A 19,142-nucleotide genomic window follows, 5' to 3' on the forward strand; every position below is an offset into this window, starting at 1 on the left:
TATTCATAGACTGTTTCATAAATCTGATTGGATCTTTACGCTCGACCTCATTCTCCTAAGAATTGGTTCGAATTAGCTTTTGCGGTCATTGACCTTTCGGCACTCTCGTGTCACTCCATTGTAGGGTAGTTCCACGGAACCAGGTTGACGAGGAGTCAGTGGTCCTTGTAACTCGGCTGTTTGGCGGTTCGCTGGAACATCAGATGGCTTCGATCCAACCAACTCCTTGGGTCCATTATCCGTTCCTGTCTGACCCGGTGTCACAGCCATCCCCTTCCCCGTCTCTGGTGTCGTCTCCAGCTTCTGCGCAGACTTCCTTCGAAGCAAATATATAACCGCAACAGCAGTTCCGCAAACCACAGCCAGGCCGCCGACTATTGCACCTGTGTCACTCCTCGATTCAGATCGATTGCCATTAAAAACCTCGGCAGTGGCTTCTGTGGCGCTTCCCGACGAGGTGGTGCTTGTCTCTGTTACAGCTGTTGTGTCGCTGGAAGGTTTCGATGTCTCACTTGTCGACGTCGTTTGTGAAACGGGTTTTGTCAATGCCGGGGCTTTGGGGGTGATGTAAAAGGTATCTGTTGCAGCGACGGCACCGCAGGCGACGTAGGTGTATTTGTGACCTTCGTCCATAATCAGGTATGCAAAACTGAGGTATTCGAGCTTCTTGATATGAATCTGTTAGTTACTTACCAAGCGTTATGGGTTTGTAGGACCAGGATGTCATTCTGAACTTGGGGTTCTCTGTCTTCGCGCAGCCACCTGCGCATTCATGCTGATCACGACATGGCCAGCGAGAGGTACATTTGGAGTCGCCGGCACTCTTACATATGTCCCAAAGGCCATTTTGGGTACTGAAGCGACACACTCTGCCAGACTCGGCTGTCGTCATCATGGCTGCCGGGTCCATATTATCATTTCAGAAGGTAATTCGTACAGCGCGTCGTTCAAGGCGTTCGGGCGCCTGGCTGGGCTGCAATGTCTCAGTTGCAGTGGGAAGTTTGGCGTAGAGTGTATTGCTGTGGCATATGTATAACTGAAACAATTGGAGAGTCCATATTATTTGCTGCGTATTGGGCTGTTTTGTCTCACACGAGAGGGGAAGAGGCACACGAAAATGGACAGCGAAAGAGAGGAACTGCACCTGATTTAATTGTCCATATGTTCTATGTCTGCTCGACTGCGGGGATAAATCAAGATGAATTCAATGTCCAACTCGACAATCCAGAATAATTGTCAAGGATCGCATGTGTTGGTAGTGTCGAAGAGCTGTATTGACACCGTTTTGGACGGTTGACGTCAACCGTTTTCATCGGAACTCGACGCCATGTTCCTTGCAGCAAATCGTTATCTTAACGGCATGTTCATTGGGTGATCCCACTTGGCATCTGACTTGGCTCGATAGGGCAAGTTCCATTGCCATTAACCCTTGCAGAGTCTGTCTGTGATCCTTGTCTGCTGCAAGTTGAGTGATTAACCCATCCAAGCTCCAATGATGAGATGACAGGTCCGGTCTAAGCGTGCCGAATTGAAATGAGACGAAGGAAGAGGTCAAATTTGCGACGAGGAGGATTCGCCTCTGCTTATATTTCCCGCGACAATCGAGCTCTTGAGGGGAGTTTGCGCTGAGTCAAATCAGTCAGCAAATTGTCCTCGGAATGTAATCACAGATAGCTCATGATACCACGTCGCAAATAGTTAGAGCATGTCGTATAGTTATTGACCCAATCCAATGATGACAAGATCTGGCCCCTGCTAGCTCCCGTGTAAACGAGGTCCCCGAATAATGAGCAGTGGAGGTGCAGGTGGGCTGATGACCGCTGACGCTGACAGTACAGTACCTAGACTAGGTCCTCAGTAATGTGCCCTCGGCCTTCAAACGGCGCTGCCGGGGTGTGTCCTCTAGCGTCTGTTAGCGGGCACTCGTACTGGACGAGGCGTTTGTGTCTCAACCCAACCCTTCCCTTCAAGGCGATGGTGCTGTGCCTCGCCCTTCTCTCAGCCGCGCGAGTAAATTAATTATTGTTTCTTTTAATTTTTCCCTTCTTTCTATCTTCTCACTCATCCTCAATCTGTACTGTTTTATCTGTTATGGACTCGAATTGTTGACGAAATGCATCGCAAGGTCTTTGTTCTGAGTGTCCCGCTCGTCTGCTTCTTGTTAGTCACAGCGAGCTTGTACCTTGGCCGAGATCATATAACCAGATTATCTGAGGCATACCTACCGCTCCATGCCCCCTCCTCCCTTAAGACCACGTCTACGGAAACAATAGATTTACCTTTGAGTACGACGTCAGATTTGATTGACTCGCCTGTTATTGAGGAACCTCCTTCATATTCGACACTCGACACTTACACCACAAGTACAATCGAGGTTCATACTACACCAACGCTCTCTTCTACAACTTCCGCTGCGCCCTCACCAACAACAACAAAATCCGCCATCCCAATCGCAAATGGTGAGTTCCAATCTTCGATTTTCCATATAAGAGTGACTAACATGTCCCAGGTTCCGTTCTCTCTACCGAGCGCATCACTCCTTACATTCATGCCATCCTCGATCCTACTTCAAAAGAGCGCCCACGGCTTCAATGCCCTCCCTTGGACACCAAGCGATACAAGGACCTTCAGAAGAAGAAGGACACTCGCGGAGACGAAAATGACGAACATTCAATCGACTTCTTCTTTGCCCTTAATTTGCGCGAAATCGTAGACCTTCTTCCTCGTCTCATGGGCAGCATCGTCGAGGCCATCCAATTCCTCGGACCTGAACGATGCGCCCTCTCAATCGTCGAAGGCAATTCTCCCGACGGAACTGCTGATGTTCTTGTCGCTTTGCGCCCATTCCTCGAAGAACTTGGAATTACGTACTTTTACAACAACTCTGCTATTAACCCATCCAAGGGCGCTCGCATTCGCAAGTTGGCTCAATTGCGAAACTTGGCCTTGGAGCCTCTGTTTAAGAAGAAGGTTCCAGCGGCGGATGACACTACTGTCCTCTTCATCAACGATGTTGCTGCTTGTCCCGATGATCTACTCGAGCTTGCGCTCCAGCGTCGTAAGCTGAATGCCGATATGACTTGCGCAATGGACTTTACCTACGCTGGTCCCGACCCGACATTCTACGACGTATGGGTAAGTTTGACTCTCGATTCCTACGACAAGACTGAGAAACTAACACAGTACAGGTCGCCAGAACACTCGCTGGAGACACATTCTTCCCCATCCCCGAAGACGGATCATGGGACAACGCCTGGGACTTATTTAGAGGAAACCGAGAAGCACGAATGCGATACGACGCCCATCTTCCTTTCCAAGTCTTTGCCTGCTGGAACGGCGCAACAGCCTTCACAGCCGCTCCGATCCTCAACGGCTTACGATTCCGCGACCCCAAAAAGGACGAATGCTTCCAGGGCGAACCGCAACTATTCTGCAAGGACCTCTGGCATAAGGGCTACCGAAAGATCGCAGTGGTACCCAGCATCAGTCTGGAGTACACAGATGAAAGAGGCAAGGATATCAAGAAGTTGAAGGGTTTTACGAATGAGGTCATACAGCATATGGAGGAGGATAAGGCCCATATTGAGTGGCAGTACGAGCCGCCGGAGAAGGTCAAGTGCATGCCCTCTTTTGATCGCCAGACGTGGTTACCTTGGGATGAGTCATTGAAACGATAGATGTCTTACGGTTGTTTTCTTTTGTTCTTTTCTGTATTTGGGTTATACCAGCATTGTTAGACGTGGGTGGTGTTGAAGGAGTTCATTCACGGCGGTCTATTCTCTATACCAAAGAATCATAAATATCACGATGAAATCATCATACGATTCCGAGCATCAAGGCAATGGCTTGAAGGCCGTTTGTGGCTAGTTCAATGGATGACGATTGTCATGTGCAATATGGTTACATTGGGTCGAAGTGGCATGTCCACCGTCTCGGTTCAACGTTAACTCAGATCGCCAAGGGCACGCTAATTCGCTGCAAGTCACTGGGTAGTGCTCAGCCCTAGCGACTAATTATAGGTCCTCGTAAAGCCAATGCGAATGGAAGCCACATCGAACACGGACATGCCCGTTGCAATGGCTGCTTACTGGTCATTGAAAGGCGAAAGCGCCTGGCATCAACACTCACTCAGGGTCCATCGACATCTTCGTTCTTGTCGGTAGCAAGTAATTTACAGCAATATTGTTGACAATATCTAAGCCATCTAACTAATGTCTCATGTCGTAATCGTAATCCATCTGATGCGTTCCGACGTCCTTCGAGGGTATGAGATAACGGTAGAACTCCCAGTGCCAACAAGCAAGATAACATAGTTAAATACCCCCGTCCAAAAGATTATTCACCCCCGTACACAATTCCGTGTCGTCATCATTCATATCTCAGATTCACATTCCCTTTCCCTGAATACGCTCCGCAGCAACACCATAGGCAGAGAGTGTGTCGCCAACCTCGCATGGATCCTCACCGAACTCGACCTTCTCAAATCCCTGAGGACGATCCTTTTCCAAAGCCATCTTTCCCATCTGCGCCTGGCATCGGAAGCTTCCAAATCGATATTCGACCACGGACCGGCCGCCCTTCGAAGCATCCCCCTGAACGATGAGTTCGGTGATCTCGTCAACCTCAAAGACGAAGCGCTCCTCGAAGAACTTTGTGAGGGAGCTGGGGTTAACAAAGGTGCTTTTTCCGGTGATGATAAGAACACGAGATGCAGGTCCCAGAACGCCTTGTTCCCCATACTTGACGCGATTGTGGGTGACTCGCACAGGGAAGCCACGAACGCTAATGCCCCGAGTGAGAGACTTTGAGAGGAGTAGCTGAGCAGGACCAGGGGTGAAGAAAACGACCTTTGCGGCTGCAGTTTGATGGCGCTCCCAGTCAGGCTCGTTGATTACAGAGCACCAGATTCGCCCGACGTTGCGGATCTGTCCGAGGAGTTCATGATGAGTGACATCAGGTGGGAGATTCGTCAGCCAGAGGGCGCAGTTCTGGTCTGCGGTGAGGCTCAAAGCGCTTGCGTTACGTGTGTTGTGTTCTCCTTTGTAGTTGTCAGAGAAGACAGACTCTCTAGCTTCATCTTCACGGGCGGTGTGGCTAGGAGGGCGAGCGATGGCAGCCATGGGCCTGAAGCCACGGGCATTTTGTTGACGGGCAGCCAAACTGAATTTTTGACTGTGGTCGTCGTGGCTCTTGGCGTAGGGGACCTTTTTCAGAGCGTCCTCGAGCCAGGCGGGGAGAACAGGACGCGGAGCCTCTTGGATATGAGCCAGGGGCGGCTGAGCAAAGGGAAGAGTTGTAGGGAGAGGCATGCTTTTGTGCTCGTTGATTCCTAGCTGACTGAAGTGCCCCTTAAGACCTTCCCAGATGGCTGGAGATGGAGCCAAGGCTCCAGGGAACAGGCTTCTGGCTGAAGGAGCATGGTCAGGGGGAGGAGCAATAGGCTGGCGGATAGGATAAGCTGGTGTGGTTAGCCCAGCCGTATTCGACTTGAAGGTCATAGGCTTTTGAGGCACGAAAGCGTAAGCCTCATGGTTACGCGGATGCATAGGGATTGGTTCGTTTCGGAACTGAGGAGCTCGATAAGTGGGAGTTTCCTCGATGATAGCGTTCAGATTGGCCTGGGGAAGAGGGCCTCGATCCTTACGGAGACTGGGTGATTCCCCAGCGACAACCTGTGAGAACTTCATGTAGGATTTGTTCTTGAGTTCAGAACCTGTGCTAATAGTGCTAGGTCTTGTAAATGGGCTGCTTAGCTCATTAGGGGGAGGAGTAACGTCGGGGTCAGGGCTGCTAGAACTGTCCCGAGTGATTGGAGAAGGAGGCGTTTCCATCTTGAAGAACAGTCAAGATGGAACCGGTGGTGAAGATGAGTTGAAGATGAATAATTATGATATGCTGGATAAATGTCGATACAGTAGGGTACAGTAGAGGAGAGTTGAGTGAGATGATGAGGATCAAGATTCGAAAGCCGATAGAAGCGAAGAACAATTTATAGTCCTCCTTATTGGAGAGTTGAGATTGCCTATTGTTGCGATTGAATGGTCCGTGAACAGCAAAATCTCCTTGGACAATGGCGGTGGTCGTTTCTACCTATTCATTCATCCCACCTTCATTGATAGAAGCTGATGTGTGAAGCGGGTTTCCGAATAGAAACAATAGTAGTCGGTCAAAGAAAGTAAACTAGCAAGAAGAATCAGCATATACCGAGTTATGTTATTGAGGATTTGCTTCGCCAAACTTTACACCCTGGGATAGTTGAGGCACTCGGTTTGCAGCCGTGGGCCTCGGGTAGCTGCGTACCTAGAAGATGTAGAAGAGCCTTCTGTTCAACAACAACTCAACTTGCGGTCAAGAATTCCCGTATGCGTGAAAGAATGTTATTTAGAAGGGTAAATTTCGAGTTTGTGTTTTGATGTATGTGTCGACGAGGTGGTTGCTGTAGCACGGTAGCCTGGGCACGCTGTCTATGTCACCTGGCAAGCAGCTGTTAGGTAGTCATGTGTCGTTTGATATCAGACGATGACGTCTTATTTCACCTACAGTGACCGTGAGTCAGGCCTGGTCAGTGATTTGATTCCCATAGACAAGCGGTGTATGCTTCAGGAGGGAGATGCGGCAACTTGCCGTTGAGTGTCACCATAGACTTCTGCAACTTCGGACCCAAGGCCCTTTACTCTGAAGGCATTATACAATCTATGTCTACTGGACTGTCGATCATCCCAAATTCGGTGATATAGCTCTCTGCATGATCTCTTGCACTGTGTTCGAAGAGCAATGATATCCCATGCCTTCTCCGGTGTTTGCCATTGTCTGACACCCAGTGACTGCCCTGCTCCGGGCGAGTTTTGCAACTCCATCTCCAAGGCCGCACTAGCCTACACTGCGTGAGCTGTTGCAAGTAATTCGCCCTGCATCTTCCAACGTATGTACCTCTGCGGAATCGTGCGCGGGGTTTCACAGCCGTCAGTCCTTTGACCTGGTAATAAAGACCAGCACCCAATCACCCTTGCGGCAAACAGAATTCCACATGTTTTCTAGATGCTTGTCCACAATTTCTATTGCAGAGAAGTGCGGAATAGGCTGGCCACTTGCTGAGCATTCGGGCAGGTTCAGCTTCGGTCTTGTTCAGGCAGGATGAAAATCGGCCATGCAAAGGATGGCAAGTGGTCAGGGAGAAACGTTGAAGAATGTCGTCGTTTGTAACCTTCATGGGGGGAATATCCCGACACAGTGATAGACAGATAATTAAGACTAAAGCCCCTCTGACTTGTGGTCATGGCATATCAGAATGCATCGCTATCACATCATCTTCACAGTGGATCCTCGTTTCCATGCTTCTTCGGCTCGTCGTAAAGGCCTGAAAGTATCTCCAAAATTGACTTGAGATGTCGGGTTACTCATCCTTCTATCCATGGCTTCTTCCTCCACAAGAGGAATCGCTTCGACAACACAACAAAGAACTAAACGACAACTAGCCGAGTTTTCGAGTGCTGGCCTGGTAATTCGCACCAATTTCTTCGGTCCATGCATACTCGCCTCCCTCTCTTTCGACGGTAGACATTTAGTCATGTCTTTGTGGGACTGGTGGATATCAGAACTGTCGGATACGCAAAGCTTCATGGTGGCCCATAGCCTCGCGATTTTGCACATCTCCGGGATGTCAGTGCAGTATATATATAGTTGTCAATCTTTCAGCAAAATTCTCACCGCAAGAAGGCTGTTGAACTTGATAAGTGCTTCTACTCTCAGACTGTTCATGACGAAAAGTGGCTCATTAGTTCATAGCTTGGCACGAGATGTGTTTTCTCAGAGAGACCCGGCTGGACACAAGGACTCGACGACTTGGTGATGTCGGATATACAATGGCTTGTGAATCTGTGCCGGTCATTGTTGCCCATCCAATGATGGATCAATGGACGCGACGTGTAGGTCCGTCAAGCAAAGGCCGCTTCTGGGGCGTGTTGTTCCATGAAGTGCAAGTGTCGAACCACAGCAATTCGGTCGACGAATGCCCAGCATTTTGAAGAAGGACCCAGCAATAAGAAGGATGAAGTGCCATTGATCCAGTTCTGGCATTGGCTACTCCAATTTGGCTGTGATCTTCTGATCTTCATTCACCTCGACACTTGGGGATTGTGAAGCATTTACGTACGATTTGCAGCACAGCTTGGAGAAAGTACATGTAATGAAAGAAGAAAAAGGCAGAACTCTCTTTCCTACGGATGACCAATACCATAAAGAATACATCAGCGAGTCGGTCAGTTCCTGCTGATCACACACACACAGACAGCTTCAGTGTCTCCATCTCCACTTATCGAGCTAAACACCAAAAAAAGAACTTGCGGTTTATGTGGATCGAACACATGACCTTCAGATATCAATTGATTGAAGTTTGACTTCAGTCTGACGCTCTCCCAACTGAGCTAAACCCGCTTGTTGAGTTCTTGTCCATTATTGTAGCCCATGGCCATTTAGTGAGACACATTGCCCCGCGACTACGACGGAGAGATGGTATTTCCAGTCAGTGGCCCAGCATCTGTGGCTATCCTCATTGGCCTTGATTCTGTTACCCAAAGTTGATTGGAAGCTTGGAAGTGGTGTATATTGAAAACCAATTCAAGTTCTGCCTCCTCTCAGTTGCAATTTACGTTACACAGACAGACAGCCTTGACAGCATCGTATCAACAGACTGGCGTGTAAATCGATTTGGCTACAGTAGCACACGACATGAATCTAAAAACTTTATTTCAATCGCATGGAGCGGCAAGTCTCACTTCACTTCCCGGCCTTGATGATATGATGCTGCCTCATGAAGTGCCTTGTGTTGAGCCTCCTGAGCTATCGAATGTGGATGCCTTGTGCGGGAGCTGGGCGAAGTAGGGCTGAAAATCCAAGACGTTTGGACAAAATAACACAAGTATTGTCCGAGGCACGAGCCTGATTGTCGCTGTCAGTTTGATCATCTTGAGGCCTCTTTTCTTTCAGCTACCTACCAACACTTGCTGAGTGAGGGGTCATATTAGGCAGAGGCCCAAGCTCCCTTAGCGGCCGGGAGGAGTCAGGACTTACAGGGTCCCCCACAGGAGCTGTCGATGGAGCTGTAAGTCCTAGGCCAGGGGGTGGAGGACGGCAAACATCACCTCACTTGGATCCTGACCATTAAGATCGACGTTTTGAATGATGCACATAACACAACCGGCGGGTATGCATAGATAGACTTTATTTTCCTGTTACTTCTCCTGTCTTTCAAAGTATTGACCAGTAAGATGTGCTATCAAACTGCAGTTGGCGGTGGCATGGATGGCTAGGTATGGATGTCTGTCCTCGACAACTCAGACGCCTTTTTGCGGACTGAGGTGCCTTTACATGGACGGATGTACCTGTGCATGCAGCTTCGTCTGCTGCCGTACCTTTAGGCGGGCAATGGCTGAAAATGGCGTTAAGGCCAACTGTGAGGCAGCAATGGCACCAGGCACCAGCAAGTCCTAAGTTATCAGATTGGACCCCTCCCCTGCCAACCCTGTCCTTGGAAGCCAAAAGTAGGTAGGCTTTGTTTACTGTACTCCTGGCCCAGGCTTGTTTTATCTTTTACTCTCCACTGAGGGCTAGGACGTTTTTGAACTTTAACCATGGAGGCACCTCATCCATCGTCAAATACGTCCCCCCCTCCACCTCCTGGGCTTCCCCCTATGCCAGTCAACTCTATCACCGACTCCGAACTTGACGAGTACCTTGGGTGCTTTCTAAAAACTGTGTTAATAATGTATGAAAAGCTCGAGAAAGTTGGCGACAACATTTCAGACATGACTTGGAAATGGAAGCACAAGTTCCTCCACCGCAAGAAATCTCCTCTCGATGAGCCACTTGATCTCGAGAAAGGGTACAAGGAGGAGGAGCCCGGCGAGATCAACCTCAAAGATCCATCTTTTGGTGCCGACACCTTCATTTATACCCTCTACGAGGGAAAGCGCTCGGATCCTACGAGGAATAATTGGGACTGGCAAACCTACCCACCCAAGCAAGTGTCCACCGCCATTACCAAGACACGAGACTGTGCTGCCATCAAAGTGTACAAGATCAAAGACATGCAGAAGGGCGCTATCTCAGGCCGATACCCTCTCAAGTACCACCAAGTCGATGTCCAAAACCCTCTTCTTGTCAGTGCAATCGAGCCTATTCTGAAGAAGGAGGAGAACCTCCATCTCGATGTCTGTGATGCCGCCATGTTCAAAGAGCCCTTCCGCCCTCTGTGGTTCTGTCAAGATGAGATCCGAGTCTTGTATCGCAACACCAAGCAGGGCGATCCGCTCAAGGGATACCTGCAACTTCTTCTCAGAGTTATTGATGAGATCTTCCGCGATCTCAAAATCAAGCGACGAAATTTGGTTGACAAGGGTCTCATTGACTTCCGTACCGCCTGGACTTTGTTCCCCAAGGACTCTACAGTCTACAGCTACGGAATGAACTCCGAGTTCATTGCCAAGGTGGATGGTACCGAGTACGACACTAATGATGGTGTCAAGCAGCTCGTCCTGTCAGTCAAAGTCATGGCTTTCAACGGCGAGGAGTTCGTCTGGAGGAAGAGTTCTCTTACGATCAACGAGTTCGCTGGAAACAAGCCCATCCGTGACCTTCGTCATTACCCCTTCGAGATGCATCCGGAGAAAGATGCCATTGAACAGCGCTTGTTATCTCGGGGTCACAAGGTTCTTGACCTACAGGGCTTGGCGTATTGCTCATACAACGGCATTGCTATACACGCAAAAGAAAAGAGTGTTGAGAAGCACAACGTGGAGTGTCGTGTCCTAGTCGACGTGGTCGGGTTTAACAAATACCATCTTGCCCAAGGAAAGCGCGAGAACAAGGACCCAGAGATTGAGTTGGTCGATGTATCAAACCGCCGCCGTAAACAGGATCTCGCCGAAGCCAAACCTGAGGGCAAACATCCCAAGACACAGCAGAAGAGACTCAATGAGGGTGACCAGGCCAAGAACAAGGAAGAGCTTCTCAAGAGGCCCAAGGATCTTGCATTCATGACCGAGCTCATCGGTGGATACGCTTTGAAGAACAAACTCTGGGGTAAGATCGCTGATTTCTGATGGGCTGTGCTTGTGCTAACAATCTATAGTTTTCTTCTACGTTGAAGATCTTGAGCCGATTGTCTGGAACGATCAAGCCTACTCCCACCTCGTCTTTGACGAGCAGCAGAAGGATTTGGTGCTGTCGTTCGTTGAGAATCACAGTCTCGCCAACGGCCCCAACACGGCTATGGAAGATGTAATTGTCGGCAAGGGACAAGGTCTTATCATGCTTCTGTCCGGCCCTCCTGGAACAGGAAAGACCCTCATGGCCGAAGCGATTGCGGATCGCTCCCATCGTCCCCTCTTCTACTTGCAGGCTGAGGATCTCGGTATTAATGCTGCCGCTCTGGGTGCAAACATCAAGCGAGTGTTTGAGATGGCTACCGAGTGGAACGCTGTCATCCTGCTTGACGAAGCGGACGTCTTCATGGCAGAGCGTAACCCCAACGACATTCATCGCAATGAACTTGTCAGCATCTTTCTTCGCGAGCTCGAGTACTATCGCGGCATCATCTTTCTGACCACTAACCTGTATCATACCATCGATACTGCGTTCCGCAGCCGAGTCAGCTTGCATCTCCTCTTCAAGTCTCTCACCCGTGAGGCTCGCGAGACCGTTTGGCGCAAGTTCCTCCGACGTCTGTCTGACAGCAACCGAGCCACCGATGTCACCGATGAATCTCCTGCTACGGGTTCCACCACGCCTAGGAACGACGGCACAGACGACAATGCTGGAGGAGAGATCACCGCAGCCTATGGAGACAAGCCGCTTGATGACGAGGACATCCGCGAGTTGTCACTTTGGCAACTCAATGGACGAGAGATCAAGACAGCTATCAAGATGGTACGCAGCTGGTGCGATCACAAGGGGTATGTCATGACGCTGTCGCGATTGGAGAATGGCATCAAGGTGACAAGCCCCCATTCCAACAAGGATGGCGATGTCGATAGAGATCTTTACGAGTGATTTGGTGTTTTCGTTCTTTTGTTTTCAAGATACCAGCCTGGAGGTTGATGGTTGTATTCTGTTGCTATGTTATGCTTTGTTACCTCACAAGTCCACGAAAATGTGGCGCTTCTTTAGCACTTTCATCACAGATGAACCAGAAGCAGATATGTAAACTTGTTGCTATTCCATGTACTCCATACAAGTGCATTCGTAATGATCCGTTCCGTTCCTAACCCATGCCTGTTCGTCCCGAATACAGTAATTTACAATAAACCTCAAAACCAGATGTCCACCCTACCATCCTTTTATCGCCGAAACAAAAGTTTTGCATGTGTATATCAGACATTAATTAATTCAGCCCCTTGATCGCAGTCCTCTTCGTACACCAGTTTGTGCTGCTCTCCCCGTCTTGGTCACGCCTGTAGGAGCAGAGCCCTTGGCCTTGGTGGCTGTGGCTTTGGCTGCCCCTCGCCCCCGCTTTGGAGCTGGAGCTTCAGCCGTCTTTGAGCTTGGGAGCTCTCCCTTTCCGGACTTTCCCTTTGCGGGCCGTCCACGAGCCTTGGGCTTCTCTGATACGGCCTCCGCCTCGGCTTCGACAGCAGGCTCTGGTGCCTTCTTCGCGGCAGCTCGACCACGAGGCTTGGCAGCAGGCTTTGACTCTTCAGGTTCAGCGGCCTTGGAGCGAGTAGACTTGCCACGCTTGTGTGCGGGCTCTTCCACAACTTCCTTGGCAGCCTTTGTACGCCGTCCTGTCTTTCGGCCTGTAGATTTGCTTGGTTCCTCAACAACTGGCTCCTCGGCTTTGCGTGTTGTACGTCGCTTCTTGGTCGCAGGCTCAGGTGCTTCAACTTCAGGCTCAGGCTCGGGTGCTGTGCGTTTAGAACGTCCACGCTTTGTGGTGGCGGTCTCAGCAGGAACATCTTCAGCGGCCTTGGCTGAGGCAGCTGCACGTCCTCGTCTCTTGGGAGCCAACTCGGGCCCAGATGCAGAATTCTCGGCCAACTTAGTAGCGGTCTTGGCAGCTCCACGCTTCTTTGTAGGTGCAGGCTCACTCACGGCCTCTTCGACGGCCTTTGAGGCAGCCGCCCTTCCACGTCGTTTAGGAGCCGGTGCTGGTTCTTCCTCTGGGGCAGACTTAGCAACACGGCCACGTCTCTTGGGAGCCGGCTCTTCAGCCGTGGTGTCTTCGGCAGCTGCAGCACGACCTCGCTTTCGCGTCTTGGGCTCTGGAGCAGACTCCTCACCTGCGGGCGCTTCAGTCTTGGAAGCAGGACGACCACGTTTTTTGGGAGCTTCGGTGGGCTCCTCTTCTTTGGGCGCAGCTGCAGGTCGGCGACCACGTTTTGTGGTAGGTTCTGCCTTCTCCGCTGGAGTGGAAGCAGCAGTCTTTCTTGTAGCCCGGCCTCGCTTGGCTGGGGAGGGAACTGTGCGTGGCTTGACTGTGCGTGTGCTTTTCTTTGTGGCGGGAGCATCGTCAGTCGAGTCGGCACCTCGCTTTGCCCGACCAGCATGCTTGGGTGCTTCCACCTCTGGCTCGACTTCTTCCTCCTCTTCTGTCGGCTGAGGAGGGTTCTTCGGTGGCCTGCCGCGTGGCTTTGGTGTTGTCGTAGGCGTAGCTGCAGCGCGAAGTCCAATTGCCGTCTTAGGTGTCCGGGTGGTCGTAGCTCTTCGAGGTGTTGCTACAGCCTTGCTAGCACTGGCAACACGACGGCCTCTGGCAGACAAGGGCTTTGATGCACTGGGGACAGCGATTGGAGTGGCTTCTGACTTTCTGGGTCGGCCTCTCTTTGCGGTACTTGGGGGCGCGGCTGGAGTGGCCACAACATCGCTCTTGCGTGGGCGTCCTCGCTTTTTGGGGGTCTGGTCTGAGAGAACACTTGCAGGCATGGACTTGCGGGCTCGTTTCTGGGCTGACGGAGGAGCGTTCTTAACCGCGGGTGAAACTGGCGCAGAAGCAATGCTTCGGCGGCCACGAGTGGGCTTTGTAGCAGACCCCGAAGCCTCTTCCACAGCCGCCTGTGTGCTTCGTCGGCTCCGCTTTGCGGATGCTGGTACAACAGGTTCTTCATCAAGCGATGGTCCATCCTCTGCTGCAGGAGCTTGGGAAGTGAATGTTGCCTTTTCAGGCTCTGACATTGATTTCAGTTCAACGACTAGTGAGGGAGTAGAACCAGCTCTTTCGGTCTGTTGTTCTAATTGTGTCGAGGTAGCTCTTCGATTCTGAGAGTCTTCTGGTTGAGGTGTCGCCACAACTGCGGGAGGTGGCGCTGACATACGCTTCATGATACCTCTGCCAACTGAAAGCAATGCATTCTTAAGAGAACTGGGTCCTGTGGCAGGGGCTGAGGCAATTTCTGGTGATTTGGATTGATTTTGCGCTGGGGTTTGCTGGCCATCGGCAGCTTGCTCAATGGGTGTCTGGGTAGGTGTTTCCTCAACGCGATCGGCCTCACCATTTTGAACAACATTGTCAGGTTCTTGCTGAGAAAGCAAATCCTCAGGCTCCTTTTCTGAGGACTGTACAATGGTCTCCGTGTGCTCATAAATCTCAATGCGTGACTCCTCAACAACGGGGTCCGCGCCTGCCTCCGTGATCGCTTCTTCGGTGATGTTTGACTGAATGATCGAGTTCTCTTGCGCACCTGCAGCGGATTCGCGCAGCGGCGAGAATGGGGCACGTTCGGGGGAAGTAACATGATGAGTTTCAGTGTGTTCCTCAACGATAGCGGACTCTTGTGGCGTATCATCTTCGGGGGATTCAGAGTAACGCGAAGGCTGTTCGGGGAGAGCAGAGACATCGGGGGAGTCGAAACCGTCACTGTTGAAGGTTGCATCGCGTTGCCAGGGCCAGCTGGGAGGAGGACCAGGGCTTAAAGCATTCGAGGGTGCAGCTTCAGGAGCCGGGTTTCGGGGCATGAAAAGAGGATTGAATAAAGGAGAAGCCTCTGGGCGATATGATTCGGCAAAAGAGGCATCATCAGCCTCGGGCATGGTGTTGGGCACACCAGGGGACGAAGAAGCGACAGTTACGCGCTGACCAAATCCAAGCCAGTTTGAGGAACCGGAGCCAGAGCCGGAGGGGGCGTCCTGGCCAAAGTTGTAATCCATTGCTAAAGGTGAAGCTGTAGATGGGTCATTGATAAGAGATTGACTTATCGAGAAGAGAATGAGAATTGAGGTTGAATTTTGTTTTGTTGTTTACTCGATTTGCATGATGATGTATGACCCAAGCCAAAGCTCGTGTTGCGACGCGCTTCGTGAGCGCGATTAGAGTGCATCTCCACTTTTTCGATGAGGAATGACATAATGTGTCTTCCCTGTCTGTTCGCACGAGCACTTGCAGTTGATCTGATCTTGGCGCTTGGCATTTGAGCTTAGCGTTGACATCCATCCCAATCTCTAATCTTCTTGATCGTCTCAACCTCGATTCGAATGTTAATGTTTCAGTATTAAGATTTGTTTTCGAGGTTCAAGACATGGATGACAAAAGCAACATGGCTCAGGCATGGATGGTATCCCCAGCCTCACATTCATGCCCACGTCCTGTGTACTCCATTGGGACAGTTACTCACTAACGATCCCCAGATGTGTTGATGCATGGAGCCGACATAAAATACGATGCGTTCAATTAAACAACAGCGCTAGATATACCTCCCTGCAACTGTATCCGCTATAAAGTTATCTCTTTACCCCTAAAAGTTTAGGCATGTGATGCAGACCCAGCCCTTGGGGGGCAAGAAAATATCGAACCTTGATATAGGGTGTCAAAATGAACTTAGTAAAGAGTCCCTTAAATTTAGGTAAGACTTACCTAAATATTTTTATCACTTAGGGTTAAGGTCCTGAGTTTTCTTTCCTCCCCTAGCCAGCTAATCTTGCACTGCCACCGCCTAAAGCCCAATCAGGGATTCATCAAACAAAGCACCCAACTGCTGTCATTGAAACGGCCTGCAAGTGACGTTATATCAGCCAAATCAGGTATCGCAAGGCCTCGTCCATGATACCCTCAGGGTCCCTTACCGCCATTCCCCTGCAAGAGCTGCGGTTCTTATCGGCCATGCTCGATGACTACCGGATGCTACCCCAGGCAGAGAGGTTCTTCCTTAACAATACCGTGACAATGTCCCGTCTATTGCCAGCGAATTGTGGTGGCCACCTACATCCACTGCGTTAGCTCGCCGGGTTCTACTGTCAATGCACCACTTCCGCTATTGCAGATGCCTTCACAGCTGGCATCCCGGCTCCTCGGCTTGGCAATAATTCGCTCAAACACTGCCTGCTCGCACTCTCTTCTTGCTCAAACGAGTTGGTCTGCAACCTGCTCGCTCACTTTTATTACTTTCCTCGGAAAACGGCACAGAACATCCAGACCTTACGCCCGTTCAAGTTGCAAACAGCCCTGAAACACCTTCGCACTGGGGCATCGTCTTCGGCGTATCAACGCCAAACAGACGAACATGTGGCGCCCAAATCTCAATTTTGTCAAAATACACTGTGAGTGCCGCTCTAGTGACAAGGTGCTGAAAGGATGCGGCTGACAACGCTACCTGGCGGCACGTAGACATCTACATCATCTGCATGGGTCTGTCGAGCTTCTTGTTCATCTATCCGGAAGGCAAGCTGAGTGCAATCGATGCCTATTTCTTTGGCGTTAGCGCCTCGACCGTTACCGGTTTAACTACGTGAGCCACTTTCCACCACACTTTGTGGGCTTCAACGGTGCTAACCGTTTTCATTACAGAGTCGATGTTCCTGTACTGAAGACATACCAGCAGTTGTTTCTGTACTTCGTGCCATTAGTCTGCAACCTTGTGACAATCAATATTATAGTCGTGGTCGTTCGCCTTATCTGGTTCCGAAGATACCTCAAGAATGCTGGTCAGTTCGTTCTCGCCTTTACTTGGCGGCCACTGCTGACGTTTCGCCATATAGCTCCTGCTCTGCTCAGCAGACGCAGACCAGTGGATCTAGATCCTAAGGAGGATCCAGAAAATGGAGCTGATAATCCCCTTTCAGAAGTACTTGACAAAAGACCGGGACTTGCACGATCTGTGACAGAACGCGTACATAAGAATGCCGCGGAACGGGATGCACTCCCGCCAATCGAGGCTCGGAGTCGGACTGATCCAGCTCCTGATCATCCAACCCAACAACGGCCGGTAGACATTCTTTCACCCACAATTAAGGAAGAGAGGGTCAAAGAGGAAGACCAGCACGAAACGAGAATCACTTTTGATCCTTCGACCGATCGCCATCCTCGCCATGAACAGCAGGAGTCGACTCTCTATATCCCCGGTCCTCGCGCTCGAGACCAAGGTACGCCACTATTTGCTCCTTTCCTCGTACCAACTGACGTATCTAGGTCTTCCTTTTGTCGAGCTAAATACTGAGCGACGGTTCAGCCGAGACACTCGAGATGGTGCGATCCCTGTCTGTTGCTGCATGTGTTGCATGTGACTTGAGCTAAGCCCTCCTTCTAGAAGACGTTATTGAACCTATTTCGCGAACTCAGTCCACCCCGATTGGTATCCTTCGCCGTAGACGTAGTGCGGGCCTTAGTCTGGCTAAAGTCCGCTCCGTCGAGCGCGTCGCCAACGTTGCTTCGTCACTCTTTGTTATTGGCAATCCTACTCAAGCGCCTAAGGAGCGTCCGCTAGCCAGGGCACCAACACTTGCCGTGGGTGACTTTCCCCGACTATCTCGAGAGGTAACCATAGGGCGTAACTCCATCTTTCATAACTTGTCGTCTAAGGACCGGGAGGAACTGGGTGGTATCGAGTACAAAAGCCTAAAGCTCCTACTCAAGATAATCATTGGTAAGTCTTCGGGCGGTTGGCCAGGGACAACCTGCTAATCTCTACAGGCTACTATGTTTTTCTTCACTGCCTCGGGGCTGTCTGCTTGATAGCATGGGTTCAGAATGCTCCTAAAAAGTACGTTGAGTACATCGACAAGTGCGGGCAAAATCGAATTTGGTGGTAAGTTTCCTCTTTGGTTATGGCTTCTATCCTTCTCACATTTTGTCTAGGGCAGTGTACTCTGCTCAAACCATGATCACTAACTTGGGTTTTACCTTGACTCCCGATTCAATGATATCTTTCAATGACGCCCCAGCTCCCCTTCTCATCATGAGCGCCCTCGCCCTTGCTGGCCACACCTTTTACCCTGTCCTCCTCCGGCTTGTCATTTGGGCTACCTCCAAGGTCGTCTCGAAGCAGTCTTCCCTTCAGGAGCCGCTACACTTTCTTCTCAATCACCCACGGCGATGTTATACCCTTCTTTTCCCCAGTGGACCAACCTGGGCACTTTTCGGTATTCTTGCCCTCCTTAATCTCGTTGATGTTCTATTCATCATACTCCTGGATTTGGATAACTCGACTGTGACGGTACTTCCTGGGTGGCAGAGGTTCTGCGCCGCTGTGTTTCAGGCTGTTAGTTCTCGACACACTGGTACAGCCAGTTTCAACCTTGCCAATGTTAACCCGGCTGTGCAAATGGCTTTGCTCATCATGATGTATATCTCCGTGTACCCCATCTCAATCGTCGTCCGTTCTTCAAATACCTATGAGGAGCGCTCTCTGGGCATTTACGAGCATAGTCTACAATATGATGAGGAAGATGGTGGCTCATATTTTGTAACCCATCTCCGGAACCAGCTGAGTTTCGATTTGTGGTACATCTGTCTTGGGCTTTTGTGTATCTCTATTGCTGAGCACAAGAAGATCATGGACGGCAATGATCCGGTGAGTATGGCTCCGCAGTGCATTGGCTACAACGCTCACCATAATAGGCATTTACAATGTGGCCGATGTTGTTCGAGGGCGTTTCAGCATAGTAAGGAAGGGCCCCTTCATCATGATCGTCAGAGCTAACCGTGATGTAGCTGTAATGTCGGCTTGAGTTTAGGATATCCTACCATCAATTCGTCCTTTTGCACCGAGTTTTCGACATTCAGTAAACTCATCATCTGCGCCATGATGATTCGTGGGCGCCATCGTGGACTTCCCTATGCCTTGGACCGAGCTATTGTCTTGCCAACAGAGAAGTCATTGGGCGCTGAAACTATCACCCAGTCTCACGAATCGCATGAGCCTCACGAGCATCGCGAGTGA

At 50.5% G+C, this 19,142-nt stretch overlaps 6 protein-coding genes across 6 annotated transcripts; 3 read left to right on the forward strand and 3 right to left on the reverse strand.

The window, feature by feature from the left end:
• Positions 1-72: 72 nt before the first annotated feature.
• On the reverse strand, positions 73-846 carry FTJAE_8723 (uncharacterized protein; the record flags this gene model as incomplete). Its single annotated transcript, XM_037355570.1, has 2 exons — positions 73-678; positions 829-846. 2 exons carry the CDS (start codon positions 844-846, stop codon positions 73-75), a joined length of 624 nt encoding a protein of 207 aa, XP_037204216.1.
• A 1,267-nt stretch (positions 847-2,113) lies between these two features.
• FTJAE_8724 (alpha-1 3-mannosyltransferase) lies at positions 2,114-3,677 on the forward strand (the record flags this gene model as incomplete). The annotated part of the gene is made up of 3 exons (XM_037355571.1): positions 2,114-2,459; positions 2,510-3,135; positions 3,189-3,677. The coding sequence occupies 3 exons, from the start codon at positions 2,114-2,116 to the stop codon at positions 3,675-3,677; spliced, it is 1,461 nt and encodes a 486-aa protein (XP_037204217.1).
• A 708-nt stretch (positions 3,678-4,385) lies between these two features.
• On the reverse strand, positions 4,386-5,831 carry FTJAE_8725 (uncharacterized protein; the record flags this gene model as incomplete). Its single annotated transcript, XM_037355572.1, has 1 exon — positions 4,386-5,831. The coding sequence occupies one exon, from the start codon at positions 5,829-5,831 to the stop codon at positions 4,386-4,388; it is 1,446 nt and encodes a 481-aa protein (XP_037204218.1).
• Positions 5,832-9,629: 3,798 nt separating this feature from the next.
• On the forward strand, positions 9,630-12,048 carry FTJAE_8726 (TOB3 (member of AAA-ATPase family); the record flags this gene model as incomplete). Its single annotated transcript, XM_037355573.1, has 2 exons — positions 9,630-11,079; positions 11,129-12,048. 2 exons carry the CDS (start codon positions 9,630-9,632, stop codon positions 12,046-12,048), a joined length of 2,370 nt encoding a protein of 789 aa, XP_037204219.1.
• Positions 12,049-12,384: 336 nt separating this feature from the next.
• FTJAE_8727 (uncharacterized protein) lies at positions 12,385-15,138 on the reverse strand (the record flags this gene model as incomplete). The annotated part of the gene is made up of 1 exon (XM_037355574.1): positions 12,385-15,138. The coding sequence occupies one exon, from the start codon at positions 15,136-15,138 to the stop codon at positions 12,385-12,387; it is 2,754 nt and encodes a 917-aa protein (XP_037204220.1).
• A 1,470-nt stretch (positions 15,139-16,608) lies between these two features.
• On the forward strand, positions 16,609-19,142 carry FTJAE_8728 (potassium transporter TRK-1; the record flags this gene model as incomplete). Its single annotated transcript, XM_037355575.1, has 8 exons — positions 16,609-16,712; positions 16,772-17,346; positions 17,393-17,449; positions 17,499-17,846; positions 17,894-18,008; positions 18,059-18,773; positions 18,821-18,864; positions 18,914-19,142. The coding sequence occupies 8 exons, from the start codon at positions 16,609-16,611 to the stop codon at positions 19,140-19,142; spliced, it is 2,187 nt and encodes a 728-aa protein (XP_037204221.1).

The sequence above is a fragment of the Fusarium tjaetaba genome, assembly GCF_013396195.1.
Source record: "Fusarium tjaetaba strain NRRL 66243 chromosome Unknown NRRL66243_c0000191, whole genome shotgun sequence".
NCBI classification, from domain to species: domain Eukaryota; kingdom Fungi; phylum Ascomycota; class Sordariomycetes; order Hypocreales; family Nectriaceae; genus Fusarium; species Fusarium tjaetaba.